We start from the raw sequence: 18,916 nt of genomic DNA on the forward strand, positions 1-18,916 counted from the left end.
ATCACTCATGACATGTTCTATGACTAAGGGCCTGATTTAGATCTTGGCGGATGGGTTACTCCTCAACGAGAGTGATGGATATTCTGTCTGCTGAAATATAAATCCCATTATATCCTATCGGATTTATATTTAGGCTGCTCTGTTTTCCCTCACCATTGTGACAAAGTAACCCATCCGCCAAGATCTAATTCAGGCCCATTATTTATGACCTCACTGATGACATCTCAAACGACATCACTAATGACATCATTCAATGAATTTGTTACTTTGTTTTATAGTTTATTATTTTTCTACCTAATTTTGTACAGCCCGTTTCTAGCTAGTGAATGGGTTTAAGTGTTTACAAAACCGCCTATGCTCCTAATGCATCATAGGTGTGTAGAGGTATTGAACACATTATAAATCTTTCCATTGAAGAGTAACTCTGTGTGCAGGCGACATTTGACGACTTGTTTTTTGACTCTGCAGAAAGTTTCGAAGAAGGCAAAGATTCTATGTACTACTTACTAAGTATTGTAAGTATCCTTTAGTTATTTATACAGAATCATCTCAGCTCAGCTGCGCCTTCACCCCATGTAACCCCTCAATGCCAATTTCATTGTTATAGCCCAACCCAATGGTGTTTTATGTCAAGGCAATCCTCAACTTCAAGCAGTCAATCGATATTGATTAAACACTCCTATCAACATCACTAGCCCTACGGCCTACATATAGCCAACCAGCTCAAGAAATCTAAGTGTGATCCTGCAAGAGAATCTGTGACACTGTATTGCTCCAAGACACTTGGCTCTCAACTTTTTCCTTCAAGACATAAGAGTGCCCCCCTTCCCGGTCTACCAAAGACAATATCGAAGTATATCTGTACCATCACAAACATGTTGACAGACTCCTACTTCCAGGACAGATGTTCTGTCTAGAACACCTCTTCCTGGCATTGATAAAACTTCTGAATCTAACAGGAGGGATCTGTCCATCGTAGTCTTCCGGATACCTGTGACAAACAAACCAAGTGACTTTTTTCTCCACCTCTCAGTAATGTTACATATTTTGTGAAGATTTCCACAAAGACTGAATAAATACTGAGAATTACTTTTCTACCGGTCAAGTCGCCGCATAAAGTATGTCAGACTTTTTTACCTACTTGAGCACTAAGTAACCTATATCTTTAGTGTCATGATTTGTGGAAACAGTAATGCAAACATTTCTCGCATCTGCAATAGCTTGCCACAGAGACAGTAACACAAGTGCAAAGTTTTATTTAAAGACAGTTTTTTCTCAGGGTGAGAGTGCAGATTTAGTGTGGAGTAGAGAATTAAAAACAGTATTTATTAGGTTTCATCTATTTTAACTTCAGGTCCATCTGAAAGGAATAGCATTCAAATTGAATACTTGGGAGAAAAGGTTTTGCCACTAGTGGCCCGGCTTAATGTGCTGCAAGCTTTATTTGATGGCAATATGAGGAGTATTTAACAAGCACAATCATACCATATCTTTTAACAAATCTATGATGAATGTAGGTTGAGACATTCTTGGCTTTTTCTTTTTTTTAAAACAGTTTATTACATTTAGTTTCAAAATCAAAGGCACATCTTTACAATACTCTCAGATTCTAAAATCTACGGTACATGGTATTTGCATTACAGTCCCCCTTCCCCCTCCCTTGGCCCAGCTTTCCTCTCCTATTGCTCAGGTCTGTTCCCTGCTTTGGCAGTGAACAAGGTTCTAGTTATGTTTTCTGAGGACCTCTGTTGATTCCTGCTGAGCTCCAGGAGGGTCTCTCTATACTGGGCCCAGTCCCCCCAGATCTTCCAGTGTTTGTGTGGGCAGCCTCTGGCTTCGTATACAGTTGTCCAACCCTTGTATCCTACCCCTCTAAGGTGCGGTGGGCAGGGCTCCATCCTTCCAATGGCTCACCGTGTCTTTTGACCGCAATCCAGAGCAGGACAATCCACATTCTTGGTTTCTTGATGCATTTCAGTGAAGGGGTTTCCAATCTTATCGTCTGGACTTCAGCTGATGTGCTGAATCTTGTGGCTGCCCATATAGAATATTTCCCTTTTCAGATTGTCTTCCCTAAACTCGATGTGTCTCACACCTGAAGCGCAGCAGACTATTGCTCTGCCATTCTACGCTATCAGCTCTAGGGCTTGCTATTTGGTCAGAAGATGACCTAGAGGTGGTCTTAAAGTGCAGTGGTGGTAGCCGATTCTAGGCGACAAGACAGCTTTGTCTAGCCATACTTGGCCAACTGGCTCGTCAGTTCAGTTTCTTGAGATCACCATATCCCGATTACCTCAGCTGAGGCTGTCTGTGAAATGACAAACGTCATCCCCAATTCCAATAAGAAGAGCATCATTTTGTGGGCTGTTCTGTACACAGATGAAGAAAAGGCATATCCTTTCCTCTGTTTGTCACATGAGACCTTTTCTCTCTGACCGAGCAGGGTCTCACTGCCCATGACCTTGAGCATCTCAACAGCCCCTCACACCAGGGAGATTCTGTTCCATGTCTGGCCCCTAAAGAATGTATAAGTGACAGTGAAGAATCAGCCCACTCGAAACAGCTCTCCAGCTGGGAGCAAATCAACTTCCCTTTAATTGAAATCCTAGGTTTGGGATTGAACATTTGCTGCTAAAGTTAGCACTTCAACATGAACACATGTTAACATTAGAAGGTGAAATCTAGAATGTAAACATCCACTTCCTTAACCCGTTCGGCGCTTATGACGGAACCGTTCCGTCACACGCCTCGGGTGAGCTGTGCTAGTGACGGAACGGTTCCGTCACGGCCCGCTCGACGCGCCTGCGCGGCGCTGATTTCGCGCCTGCGCGGCGCGTTCTATTGAGCAGGCGCGTTCGTGACGGAACCGTTCCGTCACTAGCACAGCTCACCCGAGGCGCGTGACGGAGCGGTTCCGTCACAAGCACAGGTGAGCCGTGCGACCCCCCCACCCCCTAGCACTGCGGCGGAATTGCCGTCGCAGTGAAGGGGTTAAAGCATGGTCACTCCAGCGCATATTTACAGGTCAACCTCTTCAAAATCGGACCTGTGGAAGATGGTCATCGGCATTCAAGACAATCCTCCATATGCATGCTTAAGGATCCTCAGAAAAAAAGCGATCGAGCAGTTGTCTGCAACCTTTTCCTCAGAAACTGTACTCCTGTTGTGCCTGCCTAGAAGACATGCCCATCAGGAGTCTCATGTAAATTAGTTTTTAGATCACTACCAATAGACGTCGGTTTACCAAACATCTCTGGGATAGTGGGAGCGCCATCATGCGTTCATTGACCCCACCCTAGTCAAATAACTTTTTTAATTATATTTTTTAATTGCCTTTTACATAACATGAATACATTTCCGAATTCAAGAGTCATGCAATGTAGGAATACAAACGCATACAGCACTCATTGCATGATCTAATACAGCATATAACTAGACACCAGAACCATTTCAGACATATAGCCAATCCATGCACAGACTGTTTGTTGTCACTGGAAGGACAAGCAGTGAAAATTGAAGGAAGCAAACATGGCCCTTATATCCCTGTTCACTCTGTTTCTGCTTCTGCCTTCACGACACTAACACCAGGGTACGGAGGGGAGTGTCAGGGGTGTCTAGGGCACGTCACGGAGGCAGCTGCTACGCCTGGCTACCCTAACGTGATGTCCTTACTGATACTGTAGTCAGGCAAGCCCATCCATGTCATTACTATTAGAAAGGATTAAGAATTTACAGAGCTTCTGTGATGGCTGTGGGTGGAGTGTGTTCATTTTCTGCCTTGAGCAGTAAGATGGGAGGACAGTCCTAGTGCTGTCATGAAGGTGACCGCCTCTTAACTGGCTTTGATATTTTGATGTAATTACTGGAGACCCCATTTCTGACTGGAACACATGAATAAATGGTATTACATTAACTGTTTTCTTAAAATACATTCTCATTACAAGTGGCCTTCAGATGAATCTATGCCTGCATTGTGATTTTTGCTGGGGTCACTGATGTGCAGCAGAAATGATCTACATTTGATTTACCATGCCACTGGCATCCACTTCCATTCAGACTTTTAAAGTCTTCTATTGAATTATTTGTTTACATTGCTGGGAGAAATGTTGAGCTTCAAGGAGACCTTTATGTGGGTAGAGAACCTTTTCAACATTGCTTTTAGTTTGGGAGCCTGCAAAATCCACAAGCCTAGCTGGACTTTAAAGGCTATCACTCCACTTAACATGTTAAGTCTTTTTTTTTACCCACGCCTTCTAATGACCTACTTTAGAAATTTTCTTTGCCTTTTGCTTGTGTTAAGCATGCCATACCCAGCAAGCACGTATCTGACTATCTGCTCATGTTTCACTTTTTCCAGAACTTCTTTCATTCACAAAAGGCGGGCAATAGAATGAGGTCCTCCAAACAGGCTCTTCAACAATTGAGTTGTGCATCAGCTTTGCTGATTTTTTTGCACCCAGAGTGCCCTATGTAGGCTACATCTTTGCAGGTGAGAGGGCATTGGCTGCAGACGTGGGCGTGCAAAATGTTGTGCAAGAACTTGGAACTATTACTGAAGGTGATGAGGAACATGGCGCGGAGTACCATTCCTTGGCTGATGCTGGGCAGGGTACAGACACCACTGCCTCTTCTGTAAATGCAGGAGGAATGGGTGGCATTGCAAGACTACCAGTGCAGAATACATAAGGCAATAAGACATGCAAGGCCTCACACAGGTGATGGGTATCATTTTCAGGGGCAGTGTAAATGGCTTGTGGTATCAGATTTTGAAGACCAATATCAGACTTTTTTGATTGGTTGAAAATGAAAAAAATGCTTAAATTCGGATTTGTCCTTGAATAAAACATACTTATGAGTCATTTAAGCACACTTCTGCAAGAATTCAATTAGCTGAAGCTGTGCGTAGTGAGGATGAGCACACCCAAATCCCATTAGGACTGGGATGACCCTTAGTTGAAGTAACTGCCCTACAAAATCTTAATTTGACTAAAGGACTCTCATATCCAGTTTTTGGATTGAGGATGGAAATTAGTGATTTTTAATTGCACTTCATCCGATGTGGCACCTACAGTTATGGTCCTCTTCCCCTATACCTTTCACCCTAACCCCAACTCTACCGCTTTCTCAAACCCTAAAAACCATACTGCATCCTCAATGTACTGAGCAGGCCATCACACATGACATCACAAATAGCATCCTACCCGATTCTGACCAGTAGCATCATTGATCCCAGAATAAATGCAAAACTGCTGTTAACCGATATCCTGACAATGACTGTTTGAAAGGAAATACGGTCTATAGTTCCAGTGATAGTCAATAGACGAATCCCATTTATTATTTGAAAGCTCAAGGCTGCAGTACTCCTGACAGTTAATAGATGTCCTCACAGTTTTTACATGTTGGAGTTCCCACAACAACCAGTGGGTGTCCTCACTGAAATTGCATGCAGTCGATGCTGTGGTTCATTTAAAAACTGATATCACTGATGTTGGTAAGTAACTATGGAATATCAACTTAAATCTTATGTGCAGCACATGCTAACTTATCTTATCAAATGTTTGTGTATAAGTGGTGGTATCTGAATACTGAAACTTGGCTTGAGTACAGTGGAGTCCTGCACCTTGGCGTGAGTCTGGGCTGCGGTCCATGATAATTTACAAGGATGGAGAATAATTACGTTTTCAGAGATTGTTTAGGAGATGGGTTTAAATCCCCATGATGTGTTATATACTACTAGTTATTTTATATAACAATATCTACATATAAACCTGCTCTTCACAGATGCTTTGCTCAGATGTGCATCAGATCATGTGTCACAGAATTCTTGTCCTCCAGTAACCTTGCTAGAGAATACATATACTGGCCACTCTACAAATAGAAAAAAATAAGCTAAACTATGGGGCCAATTTCTGATAGACCTAGAAATGCAAACAAAAATTGATGTTCATTTTTGTCTTTACTGGTGGCTGACTCCAGGCATGTCTTCCCAAAATGTCACCCCCCGTAAGTGCACACATAATGCAGTAAAGATATGTGGATATGTTTTCAGAATTTTTCACCATAACCTTTAGACTTAGTGCTTAAAATTCAAGAAACACGGGGTGCCTTAATAATGGTATGCGTTGTAAGAGCTACAGTCACATTCTCTGTGCTTTGGATATTCCGAGCAATATTTCCTATTTTGTTGTTGGCATCTAGATGCTTTCTCTCTTGTAGAAAAAAATAACTTCTCATGCTGTGCCCTTTGCTTCTGATTTGGTAAGATTTTGCTGAATGTTCCTTGTTGGTTTTCTTCTCTCTTGCAGAGAGCTGACATTGGATGAACCTCCTCACACCTGCTGGACTGGAATATGTGGTTATCCACAACTCGTGTCTCAAGTCCATGTTATCTCTGCATCTGGCCTAAAGGAACAGGACTCTCAAGGAGGTATAGAGGTTTCAATAGCCTATTTTTGAGGCCTTCTAAGCCACTGTATATTCAGTCAAAAATGATGATAAGGAGTAGAACTGCTGGTATTAACAAATTGATCAATACAATGCGGATTTGAAGGGCAAGAGGTCTTTGGTTTCCCGAAGATAGCTTTGGATAGACCAATGTCTTTATGGACAGATTTGCTACACTGCTTTTTCCCCCTTTTCTTCAAAGGAGCAAAGCTATTATCTTCTGTCTTGCATTGAAACTTAATTGACACTTCTCTCCACTAGCAAACCTTACTCGCAATAATGTTCATCTGAAACATTTAGACTCAAACAACTTTTCAACAATTCTGTTTGGACTTGTGGCTGGCAAAAGTTGCTAATAATCTGTGTATCTAATGCTCAAAAAATGATCTGAACCACAGGGAGTAGAGGACTGGAGGTTGTCTAGTGAGCTGTATAGATTTACTGAAATATGAATCTCAGTAGTTTTTGGATACTTCTCTTCTCATTCACTTTATGAATAGCTTACGGCAGAGAGATTATAACCTGCTGGTCCTGCTCTTCTATTGCCCATTTCCATCCAGCTCCAGGTCGAAGTCCAGGTGTTGCATTAATTGTTGGACAGCAGAGGGTTACAATTGTGAGTCCGTGCTGGTGGTCATGCCAGCCCCACAGGCTCCAATCTTCCTTTGAAGGGTTTGGTTCCAACAACTCGGTCCTTTTGTTCTGATCCACGTGATTGACTGTCTCCTGCATAGCTGCACCTGGTTCTTTGTGTTTGCCTCAGCAGGCACTTCCAAAACGCTTAATTCGTCGGATTCTCTGCCCGTCCCTCACCGGCTGTCTGGTTCCCCGGAGGCGCTTCGAATTCGCCCGGCCTCGACTGCTTTCACCCGGAGTTAAGGCCCAATTCGTCCCGGCGCTCCAGCCTCGCTGAGTAGTGTGAACCCCATTTTGCAGAACCATTGCTGCAATTGCACGAGCTTCAATCTCTGCCCAACCTACTGCTAACCGCAGATGTTGCACCGCCTTCCATCGATTAGTTCTTGGACTTTGATTATTTCATAAGACATTGCCACTTGGATTCCAGACGTGGAATCTACCGACTTACCCGACAGAGCACTGATCCCATTCGTGTAACCATCGTCCTGATGATGACCTCAAGTTAGAGAGGTTGAAATGCCGTCGACCCTGCAACGCCATTTGCGGCATTCTAATGGTCATTGTGCAAATAATGAATTTTTGTCTATAATTGTAAATATCTTATTTTGACCTTCACTGATTACCTTTCACCTCACGCCGCCTCAAGTTGTTTTATAATCACTTGTGTCACTGCGCCGTTCACTCACTTACACATTGCCAGCACACATCTGGTTGTTATGGTTACTGCAATTTAGTTGTACCTATGTGCTTCTATATGTAAATGACAACCTTGAATTATCTTTTGGTCTCCCTTGTTCTTTTTCCCTGTGCTATGTGATTTACCCTCGCCTTTAATTGTCTTTTTACGTGATATTCCTATTGAGACACTGTATTATTGTTGCAATTACTACTCGGTCTCAACTGGGTTAACAGGTTTACTCCTGTTCTGTGTTTATTCTGCAAGTTTCCAGCACCAGCTGTCCGTTCTCTTCTCAGAAGCTGACCTGTGTGTTCTGTACTTGCACCTTTGGCCTGAGCACCTTTTTGGTGACTCTTTCTTCCTCTTTCCATTTAATCTCTATGAACAAGTTTCTTTGCTGACCCATTATTGTGTATGTGCCGCAGTACAATATGTCCAATAGTTTGTCACAAAAGTAGGCTAGGGCACAACAGCATCTGATGTGTACACCCTATTTTTTCAGAAGCCAACAGACCCAATGATATAATGAACTTATTCTTGGACAGCTTATACATAATTGCCTTTAATCTGCTCCAGCTCAAATGCAGATAGACGTTGTAAGAATCAGCATTTGTCTGGCACGTTGCATACTCAAATGTTCCAATAAGGCGATATTTCAAGCATCCCAGTTGTAGAGTGATGCCTTAGCATGAAGATAACTGTACATCTTCTACACCCACCCCCTCAATTCCGAGTGTTCCTGATGCCTAAATATGCCAAATCCAACAAAAAGAATTTAGAGGTGCGCGTGGAGCCTCATTCTGCTGCAACAAACCCAACGCTTCCCTCTGGGACTAATAAAACCAGACTATCTATCCCTCCTGCTGTCTCTTGTGCTTCCTTCTACTTGGAGGATGCAGTTTTGTAAGGTATCTGTGGAGCCTCTTGCTCACAAGGCAATTCTTTTTCAGTGGTGGCTTCACCTAGAGAAGCCTGACAAACTCCTTCCCAGACTCTTGGCTCATGGACATGATTCATGCAGAACTATAAGTATAAGAGAGTACCAATCAGGCTGTAGACCATACCAGTGCCACCATCCTGCTCAGTGTTCGAAAAGCTCTAGACTAAATTTCTGGTTAGCCATCAGAAAAGGGACAATGCTTTCCCGCTTCAATCAGCCTCTACTGCTGTGGATGTTAATTTGCCACAGAAAGGATCCATATGCTTCTAACTCAGTCAGTTTTACGACTTGTTGTTCCCTACAGCCCTTGAGACTTGAGGTTTTGGCTGAGAAAACATAAACAGGGGGAATGTTTTTGGCTTTCTGCCTAGTCAAGACTCAGGCATTGGACCCATAAGAAGTTGATTATTCTCCATACTTCTCTTTATGGAGGGTCTTCACCAGGGTGATCACAAATAGTGTTGTGATTTTGGTGTTCCACATTTATTCTCCATCGGATATCTGAATGAAGAGCATTTGTAAACATAGTGTCTCTCTGGGTAACTTGACAACTACTCTCAAAGGAACGTAGTGCCATTGGCGATGAAACTGATGCTCTCATAAAGTCACAAAGACATCTGGTGTGAGAAGCTTATTTCAACAAACTGGAAATGTTGAGGATTTGAGCCTACCTTTAGTAGTCTGTCATAGGTACATGGTTTATGATCATAGGCTCTTCAGATTGATACTTATAAACGGATAATCGTCACCTTAGAACACTCCCTGGCCACCAGCCTGGATTCAGAAGCCTTTTACAGACACTACTGGGTGGCACCATGCAGCTCCACGCTGGTCTCATTCTGCCCCAGAAGTGACAGGTAACTGGATATAAGTGCGATCTCTGCTGACTTTAGTTAAATTTTTTTGGCACCATCAGATATAGATCCAGAGCTCTGCTCCCAATTTTGTCAGTTTTCAGACGACTTCTCAAACACTAGGTAAAATGTTGCCACCCTAACCATGTCCCGACTGCAGGAAACCGATGCTGGTCATGCACCTTTAGGAAATGTGCGTTTGGTTTCTGTCCTCAGGCCACAAATCTAAGCTGTGTGATTAAATGTGTCTTGATGCACCCGAATAAAATCAGAGACCAGGAGGCGGAGCTGTATAACGCCAAAGACAAAAACAAGTTGCAGCCTTTGTAAGTACCACTCCCAATTCAAGTTGCTGGCCTAGACTTTGTGTTTGTAGTCCTCTAGTAAGTCTTATTTTAAGCACAAAAAAGAGAAGTGAAGTGGAACTCGTTCCCATCCTGCAACTCCAAAGAGAAATTGCAAATGTGTCATGTCAACCTCATCCGATCAAGGTCTTCGTTCATGGAATTGATTTGCCAGCTGGTACGAATGCGTCCTGAATTTCGAAGGCTGTTGTCTACCAGCAGATCGAGGTCTTCAAGGAGGCTTTGCAACAGCTTTTTGGTGCCCTTCTGGTTCTTTGTGGTGTGTCCTCAGGCCTCTCAAACCGCACAAGCTCACAGTTGGGTTATTACGAGCAGATCCACCCCCGGCACCATCTGTTCCCCCAGGATGTGTTACTGGACCTGTACCGACTTCAATATGAACTTCTGCTCTGGCCCCAAGATTCCTGCTGTTAATTGCTATGCTTTGAAGACCACTCACAGCTGACACCAGTGTCAGACCCTGAACTGACATCTGCTCAAACTCGACTAATATTGCACTATGAGATTACTATAGCATAACCGGTTGTCTTGCAACCTGACTTTACTCAGTGCCTCTGTCACATTGCATCAACCCTCAAAGGCTCCATTTTCTTTTTGGCTCTCACTCACTATATGTTGATGGTGGTGACGAATATGGCTTGTTAACCCTCTCACTCTACTAATAATAGTTTATACAATAATATACAGAGAGCCAGTGGGCTTGACACTTCACCTGAGCTTTACTTGCCACTTTCTTCAAAATGCTTATGCTGGCCAAGATCTTCTCTACTCTGGACGTGGGTGACTGGATGGTGTCCTTGATCTGCGTGATGTGTGTATTTTCGTATACCTGTCCTCTCACTCTACAAATGTTCTCTGGGGTTCAAGGTAGGCTGGGGGTACTTTCAGTTTATCATACTCCCTTTTGGCCTCCCCAGCTCCCCTTCAGGAGGTTTACAAAGGGGGCTGCTGTTCATCCCCAGAGGCTGGCGATACCTGTATGTCTATACCTAGAGTACTGTCAGTTGAAGGTGGGCTCAACACAGTCCGTTGTGGACGCCCTCAGGATGACATTAAACCTCTTAACATCATTGAGTTCACTATTAAATAAGTCCCAGATGACTCCTTTGTCGAGATTTTGTAGAATTATAACAATCACCAAATGAAGATATTTCAAGTAGTATGTTTATTGGACACAGCTGTTGCAGGTCCCAAGTAACTGTGTTACATAGAATGTCTCAAGCCGGTAAAACATAATACATTCTAGATTCAGATGACATGGGTAATGATGTAATGCACCCAGATCACCACAGATTTCTATTCATTAGAGCAGTCCTAGATACAGTGGAGTTCAAGGCTTTCTCTTTGTCATACAAGTCTAGGACATTTCGGCTTTGGTTCTCAATGTTTCATGCTCGATCATGATGAGAGCAGCTCTGAGGTTTCTTGGCCTCTTAACCTTCTATATCCTTCTCGTCCACTATGTCAGTTGGCACAGGCGGGCTCTACAGTGAGTCTTGAAATCCCAATGACCCCAACATCTAGGCAATCGGACCAATGTCATCCAGGTCTCCAAGGAGATGGCTCGAGAAATGCAGTGCTAAAACCCCAAGAGAGCCCTCCTCAGTCCCTAACTAGAGTTGACAGTGGTGACGGGCTCATCTCTGCTTGTATGGGGAGTTCATTTAGGAGAGGTGGAGATCAGGGAACTTTGGTCTTTGGCGGTGCTGGCTACGCGTCAAGCAGCTGGAGTTGCGGGCGATCTGTCTGGCTCTGAAGACCATCCTCCCATCCATCAGTGGGAGGCCTGGTGCAGACAACACCACTGCCATGTGGTGGGTCCTGGGTCCTGTGCCTTTGGTGGTGGCTGGAATGTGGGTGATTATCTTGATCATGAATCACCTGGCATGGTCCCTGAATGCCAGAGTGGACGAACTGAGCAGACGGTGTCTGATGGATCATGAGATGGTAGTCGGCATCTTCCAACAGCAGGAATAACCCAGGCTAGATTGTTTCGCCACCGTCAAGTGGTGTTGAGTGCTTTGCGCATTGAAATTTCCACCATCATAATTTATAGAACAGATAAACTGTTGGCTAGATTAGAAAAAAGGAAGTAGATATTTTACAAAGCCCTGTCTTTTTAAAGACGCTGTATCTGCACCTAAGACTTGTTTGTACTTAGTCGGTTGTACAGACTGTTGCAAAACAAAAAGGACTTTTGGCAGGATTGGAAGAATCCTGCTCCATTATGGTAAACGAAGCACGGTCCTTTTTGCAGATCCTACCAAAATAGCTGGGAAGGCTGAGATGAAAGTCTGTATGTTGCAGAAGACACGCCCAAATGCATTCAACATCTAAAAATTCCCCTCAAGGGGACAGGGGCTGCAAACATAAAAAAAATCATGATGCGAAGGACATGGGGTGGAGGAAAATGAGCAGACTTTTTAGCCAGACATTTAATTAGATCAGTCCCTAAATTAATATCTATTCATGTGTCTATCGACACTTTATCAACTTTGCCACCCATGTACTGCCCCTCACCAACTACAGGGAGGTAGGCTATATGGTAGTATTATAGCACTGTATGAGCTTCTCACCATCGTGCTTAACACTATACTTGCCCTTCTCACGTCAGTCGTTATCCAGAAAAGTATGCTTTGCAATATGCCATGGGTAACCATCTGACGGAAGCGAAATGTCCTTATTATTCCCAGTCTGCTTCCCCTAATTCCACCTACAAGATCTGCCCTGAAAACACATTGCTAGAAGGCACACCTTCAGAGATACTATAAACTGGCAGCCTCTTTAAGTTTATTCATCCTCCCATAGTTTCAACTCTATTGTCTCGACATGGCCCATGTCAAGTCTTGTTCTTATCTGTTCTGGTCTTTTTACCCATTTGTCACAAACATCTGTTCTCATCGTAGTCTCTCTTCTTTTACAATGTATTGTACCAATGTTAATGGTATTAGAACATTTCTAATAAAAAAATAACCTCTTCTATGTACCAAATAAAAACAACCCATTTCTTTGACTCCACATTGCAACAAAAGATGCTAACTTGATCATTAATGGGGTACGTGGAGAACTGAACCGTGGTTGGTGGAAAGATCTCCACCCAGCACCCTTAATTAATTAAGGGTGCTGGGTTAATAATAATGACTGCAGATTATCATGCTACCAGAATATTGTTAACAAAATTTCGAGGACCAAATTGTTGTGAAAATAGGAATCTATAGATAGGTATAGGTGTATTTTACTTCACTCTATGTACCTAGGTGATATTTATAGTCAAGCCTCCACACGTGGCAATAGGAATAGTTAATCTATACTTACCTGTGTACCCTTACCTTCTAAATAATTGTTACTCAATACTTCAGACATGATATTTTATAACACAATGCATCTGAAGTTAGTATTTCAATATAAAACTCTACTTGGAAGTAGGGCTGGACTGGCCGTAGCGGGCATCGGGCGTTTCCCCAGGAGGCTGGAAGGGTGGGGACTAGTTTTCCAAACGGGGACAGTTTTGTTAATGGAGGCCAGTTTTGCAGCTGTGCTACAATATCTGCCCCCAATAACAAAAGCAGCCGTGCTTCACACCTGCACCTCCAAACCTCACCCAACCCCATCCCCCTGGGAGGGCTGGTCCGACAAGATTGCCAGGGCTGCTTTGGGTTTCCAGTCCGGCCCTGCATGGAATGCAGTGACGATGGACCCATAAAACCTTTTCACATTGGCCCACAGCTTCCAACACCCAGTTGCTCTTTCCCGGCACCTCCCTCTTTCCCAGCCACTTCCTCCCTCTCGCTCTCTCCCATATCCACGACCAAAGCACCTGGTGAATGCTCAAACACAGGCAAGTTAAGAAATTATCCATTTCCATCTTTTCTGTGTGTTGGTGAGCTTATTTTATTGAAAGGGGTGTGGCCAGAATTAGTGCCTAACTCGCTATGCATAGGGCCTCAGGCTGCACCACACTAGAGAGACCCAAATAGGTTGGAAAGCGTTTGTGGTTTGTTTCATTGCTAATGGACTGGATGAAGCAAGATGCATGCAAGGCAGGATGCTGCCAAGTCTGACTGCCACTGGTTCATATCCTCATAGCTCGTATCCTTGGGTTTTCATGAGCCCTAGCATAAACACTTTGGTTTAAAATACGAAGAATGGATGAAAGTCAGATGTATTCCTTCCCCTCCACTTGCAGGTTTCTCTTGTCTAGAATTGTTGTCCATCAGTCTTCTGTGTTCTTCTTTGTAATCTAAGAGAAGTTCACTCCTAAGCTTGATTCCATTCCTGTTTAGGAGGCTTGATGTTGTTTTGGAAAAAAAAATATGTCACTTGTAGACAGTTTTAGGCTGGTCTTGAAAACCACTTTGAACTCATGATTCCTCCCATAAGGTAAACTGAAAAGTTGACACATTTTATCAGAAATTAGATTTATACAACCTGTAAAACAGAAGAATGTCTCAAATCATTATTTCCCCTTGCATTGTCACTTCCCACATCCACTGTCCCAATCAAGTAAATCTGTTCTCACAAGAGAGCTTGACTCATCTGGTGGAGGTTCAGTTGAGGAAGCAAAAGTGTCAGAAGAGCAGCAGACTTTGAAGCAAAGAAGGAACACAATGCAGTGGGACTAGGCTGGAAGATATCTGAAAGCAAATGTAACACTTCAAATCTATCTGTTAATTGGCAAAGTAACTTCATGAGTTGAACATTCACTACTGAAAATGCAAGTCCAGCTCAGCCTTCCAAGGGGACTAAATTGCATCATTAAACTGGGTAATTGCATTAGCCAATATAGGCTGTGATATGAAAAAGCTATATATAAACATTATTGTTGTTCTCATTATTATAAGCACTATCATTCTTATTATTATTTTTGTATTTTGTTTTGCTTACTGTTGCTTTGTTAATATTCACCCTTCTATCATTCTATTTTTATTTTATTATTGATACTAATTATGTCATAATATAATTATTATTATTGGTTTGATTATTCGTATTACTACTACTATTAATAATAAAAATGAAGTTCAAAAGAGAAACCTTGAACAATATTTTTGATGTTCTGCTGCAAAATTAATCCTATGACAACCGTAGACTCTAGTGGACTTTTATCTGAATAGCAATACAGATTTTTATCTAAGTTATTATCAGCAAATCACAGGGGAATGGTTTGACTAATTCCATCCTTAAATAAAAAAAATTAAAGGTGGTAGTCTGCCTAAGTCTGGAGTTCCAATTGTGGAAGAGCTTTAGTTGCTTAAAACATGAATGTAAGTTGTCCTTCTTAGTTGTTCCCGTAGTAGATATGCTTATGTAAATTATCCTATTTCTTCACTACAGGAGCTGACCCTTACGTTATCATAAGCTGTGAAGGAACCTCGGTTCGTTCGCCTGTGGTGAAAAATAACCTTACTCCAATGTTTGATGTGAAAGGAATATTCTATCGAAAGAAGCCAGGGGAGCCCATCTGTGTTCAGGTATCTGCAAACAGAAATTTTTCCTCTTTTCAAATTAGACTATATTTTGGTAATTACATACTAATAACAAAAGAAGTCCTGCCATCGTTACCTTTTCAGTGGTTGTGAATGCAGATGGATGACCGTTAACGATAAAGAATTAGGCAGGCTCTTGTTTCTGTCCACCTTGCATGTCTTAGTGACTGTCTGTGTTTTTTAATGGTGCCTTTTTGATTATAATATGTTTATCATCTGAACTGTTCTTTCCTTTGAGAGCATTTTGGAAGTAATGTGGAAGTGGGGAAAGGATATGGAAAAACATCAACATTTACTTTTCTGGCTTGACCCAAATTAAAATAGGTCACATAGCCTTTCGTAACCGAACATTAAATCCATGGTAAAGTGGCTAGAAAATTTGCCACCGGCATAAACCTTACTATACAAAACTATGGAGTGTACTCATTTCAGGTAAACATGCTGTAGTGGTTTTGTTTTACATACTTTTTGAGCAATGAGAAGTAAGGAGGCCAAGAACTCCAACTCGTTCCGACTTCTGTTAATTAAGAGAACTGAATGAAAATCCATACCATTCACTTATAAATCATTCTATACCAAAGGCAACTTCCATGCACCCATAACCCTCCCACTATTCAACCTGCCGAAGGCTCTGCTATGAAATGTCAGACTTCACAAATGTATAAATATGAATACAATTTTAGAATTATGTGTTCATTGGACGTATTATTGTAAAGGTAATCAAACATATCACAAGTCGTGTTCTTGTCTCCTGTTAAAAAAACACAAATCCTAACACTGCCAAACGAAAACACACTAACACCAGACAACTTTCGTATCCTAATGCTAGTATCAGAATTCCTTTTTCTAGGTGAACAGCGTAAATCATTCCCATACACTAGTTCAGACCATCAAACACAACTTTCAAAAATTGAATTGTTAGATCAGTTTCTTGTCAAATCGTAATACGTTCAAACTTGTCTTTTGCTTGATGCCTTCAAGAGACACCTCCCGCTCATTACAGTTATGACTGGAAACTTTGCTCCCTTAGGGATCCCTTCCATTTGAGCACCTTCAGTCGAATCTCTATTATTCACTCTCGACTCACACCTATTTAGGGCATCCCTCACTGACAAATTGTCAAAAACGGACTTCTAGCAGCTGGCGGTTCTACAAAATTTAAAATCCTTTTTCCCACCAGAAGACTTGAGGAATTATGTACAGATGCCGGTTTTAATTGGCATTCATAGGGGAAGTAGTATATTTGTCAGAATCTCATATCTTTACTTGCACTCCTGCCTGAATGCCATTCTCCAATCCACAACTTCTCTGATTTAGATAATTGAAATATGACTAACGACACCTCAACTTAACGGCCTAAACTGGTTCCCGCTTTGGCTGCATAACATCTTCTCATTATTTTAGATGGACAGCAAGTTCCTCTCTAATAACTTAAGCTCTAGTCTAGAGTGGGTCAAAGATACATTCTCTGTAAAAGTGGGCAAGAAAAGGAAACAAAAAGAAAGTTATCACTAAAGTGACTCATGACATTAAACCAAAAAAATAGCTGATTAATCAGATCCTCAGTGATACAAATATGGTCAATAAAAGTAGAGGTTCCTCTTCCTAAAATGAAAGGTACATGTGGACGATCAGAACTAATACCCTCATGAGCCGCAGCCATGTTAGGGTCACTGATGAATTTTTTAAGGATCTCTCCTTCCAGGTCATGTTTACACCGTCTGGCGTAAGAAAAATTCAAAAAATATGATATGGAAGTTTAGAGACTGAATGAATTAAAGTTCTTTGCTAGAATTATTGAATAACCCTGAATAGAAATCTTAAATTTGTCCAGACAAGTAATTAATATGTTAACATTACTGCAGATTTTTTAGGTGAATTATTATAAAAATTCAGTTACAGAGTTCATGTTGCTTAATAGGACTTCTTGCAATTTAGGTGAGTCCGTAACCACAGATTTACCTTGCATTTCGAAGTAACAGCCACAAGAATGAAAGATCACCTCTAGCTTTCCCCGGTGACAAAGTGTGGCTGAAATAGAAAGCGATGAATGACCAACCATCAAGAATATAATCAGACAAAGCAGGGAAATTACGCATGTTAATCTCATTAAAGTGTTTGTTAAACGTACTCTATTCAGGATTATCAAATTTATAATGAAGACCAGCCACATTCCATGATAAAAATTAAAATTCCCTTCAGACAAAGAAAAACCTGGTCCCTAAGAAATCAAGTTGAATCCCCCTTAATATGGCATTTTGGATTGATTACATTTTCAGAAGTTAATCATTATTTTCCAATGATTATAAAGGCACAAATGTATTGGCGGTGGATATAGAATATTGGTGTTGTGTGGGGCAAACTAAATAATTCACTGCAGACCAAGGCGATGCCTATAAACCTGTTGGCTTCTCAGTCTCCTAAAGACTGATGAAGGAATCATGAAAAAAATATGGCTTCTAGAAGTACCCAAGTGGGAGCACACTTATCCTGCTACGGGAATGTCACAGATTCAAAAACCTAGAGAACAATTAGCCCACAACAGCAGGCTGTTATTATTTCCTTGTCACAAAAAACCTGATATTTACCATTTCCTTAGTTTAACATAATATTCAGAGGACTTTAGGCCTAAAGGGGGCACATCTGCTAAAATAGCCGCATAAGTCGTTGCTTCAGGTTGAAGTTGTAGACTGAGGAGAGACATATGTATGACATCAGTATTATATATTGTATTGAAGCATTTATATAGTGCTTACCACCCCTATGTGGGACACTGAAGCTCTGTACGCATATTACAGACATTATTGAAATAATGAAAATACTTGGTTATCTTGAGGATTGCCTATTGGTAGAACAGATGAAGGAGTCTTATTGGGTCAAGTTAAAGTCCCAGTTTGATAAGCATAAGTCCTCAGGTGAAGTGCCACAGGTAGAAGAATTGCTTAAAACCCTGGGCCGCTTATCTAGTTTAGTAACTGCGAGTTTGATTGCAGAAAGCCTAGAGAAAACTTTATCACACAGATCTTTAATAACAGACTCAAAATAATAACAAAACATAAATTCGGCAAATCAGATTAATGGCCTCTATTTAAATTGTGGCTCAAAGGAGAAGTCTAGATAGCTTGGATTGGAAGTTTGTTTTCAAAGGAAGTGTGCTAAAGGTCAACGTTATGAAGGGCTCTTCGTCTCAAACCTGAGTCTGCATTGGTCTAATCTTATAGGGCTTTCTGTGGCTTCAGTGACTGTGATTTTTTGCATAGGGCAGGATGATTCTCCCTATAAAGCCAGGAGCATTGTGCTGCTGAAGTCAGTACCATCCTGTGGATCATAAATCAGGGAAGATAGGTCTTTGGCTTGAATATTTGTTTTGTCATTCAGTTGTAAGCACAGTAAATCAATGGAGAAACTTAATTTGCTTTTGTGAGAGGCATGATGGGTAGGTGTAGTTGTAGACGCATGGCATTGCTTTCTGTGGCATTGAATAGAAGCGACAAGCATCTATCACACATATC

The 18,916-nt window shown here is 41.7% G+C and overlaps 1 protein-coding gene across 1 annotated transcript in view; it reads left to right on the forward strand.

Annotated features, from left to right (window-relative positions):
- Positions 1-18,916, forward strand: part of CAPN5 (calpain 5) — a 494,730-nt gene that overhangs the window by 464,858 nt on the left and 10,956 nt on the right. Inside the window, exons 11-12 of the mRNA XM_086936072.1 lie at positions 6,306-6,427; positions 15,253-15,389. Of these exons, the coding sequence (XP_086792198.1) occupies positions 6,306-6,427; positions 15,253-15,389 (259 nt within the window). The remainder of the gene's footprint in view (positions 1-6,305; positions 6,428-15,252; positions 15,390-18,916) is intronic.

Source organism: Lissotriton vulgaris, chromosome 8 (assembly GCF_964263255.1).
Source record: "Lissotriton vulgaris chromosome 8, aLisVul1.2, whole genome shotgun sequence".
NCBI lineage: Eukaryota > Metazoa > Chordata > Amphibia > Caudata > Salamandridae > Lissotriton > Lissotriton vulgaris.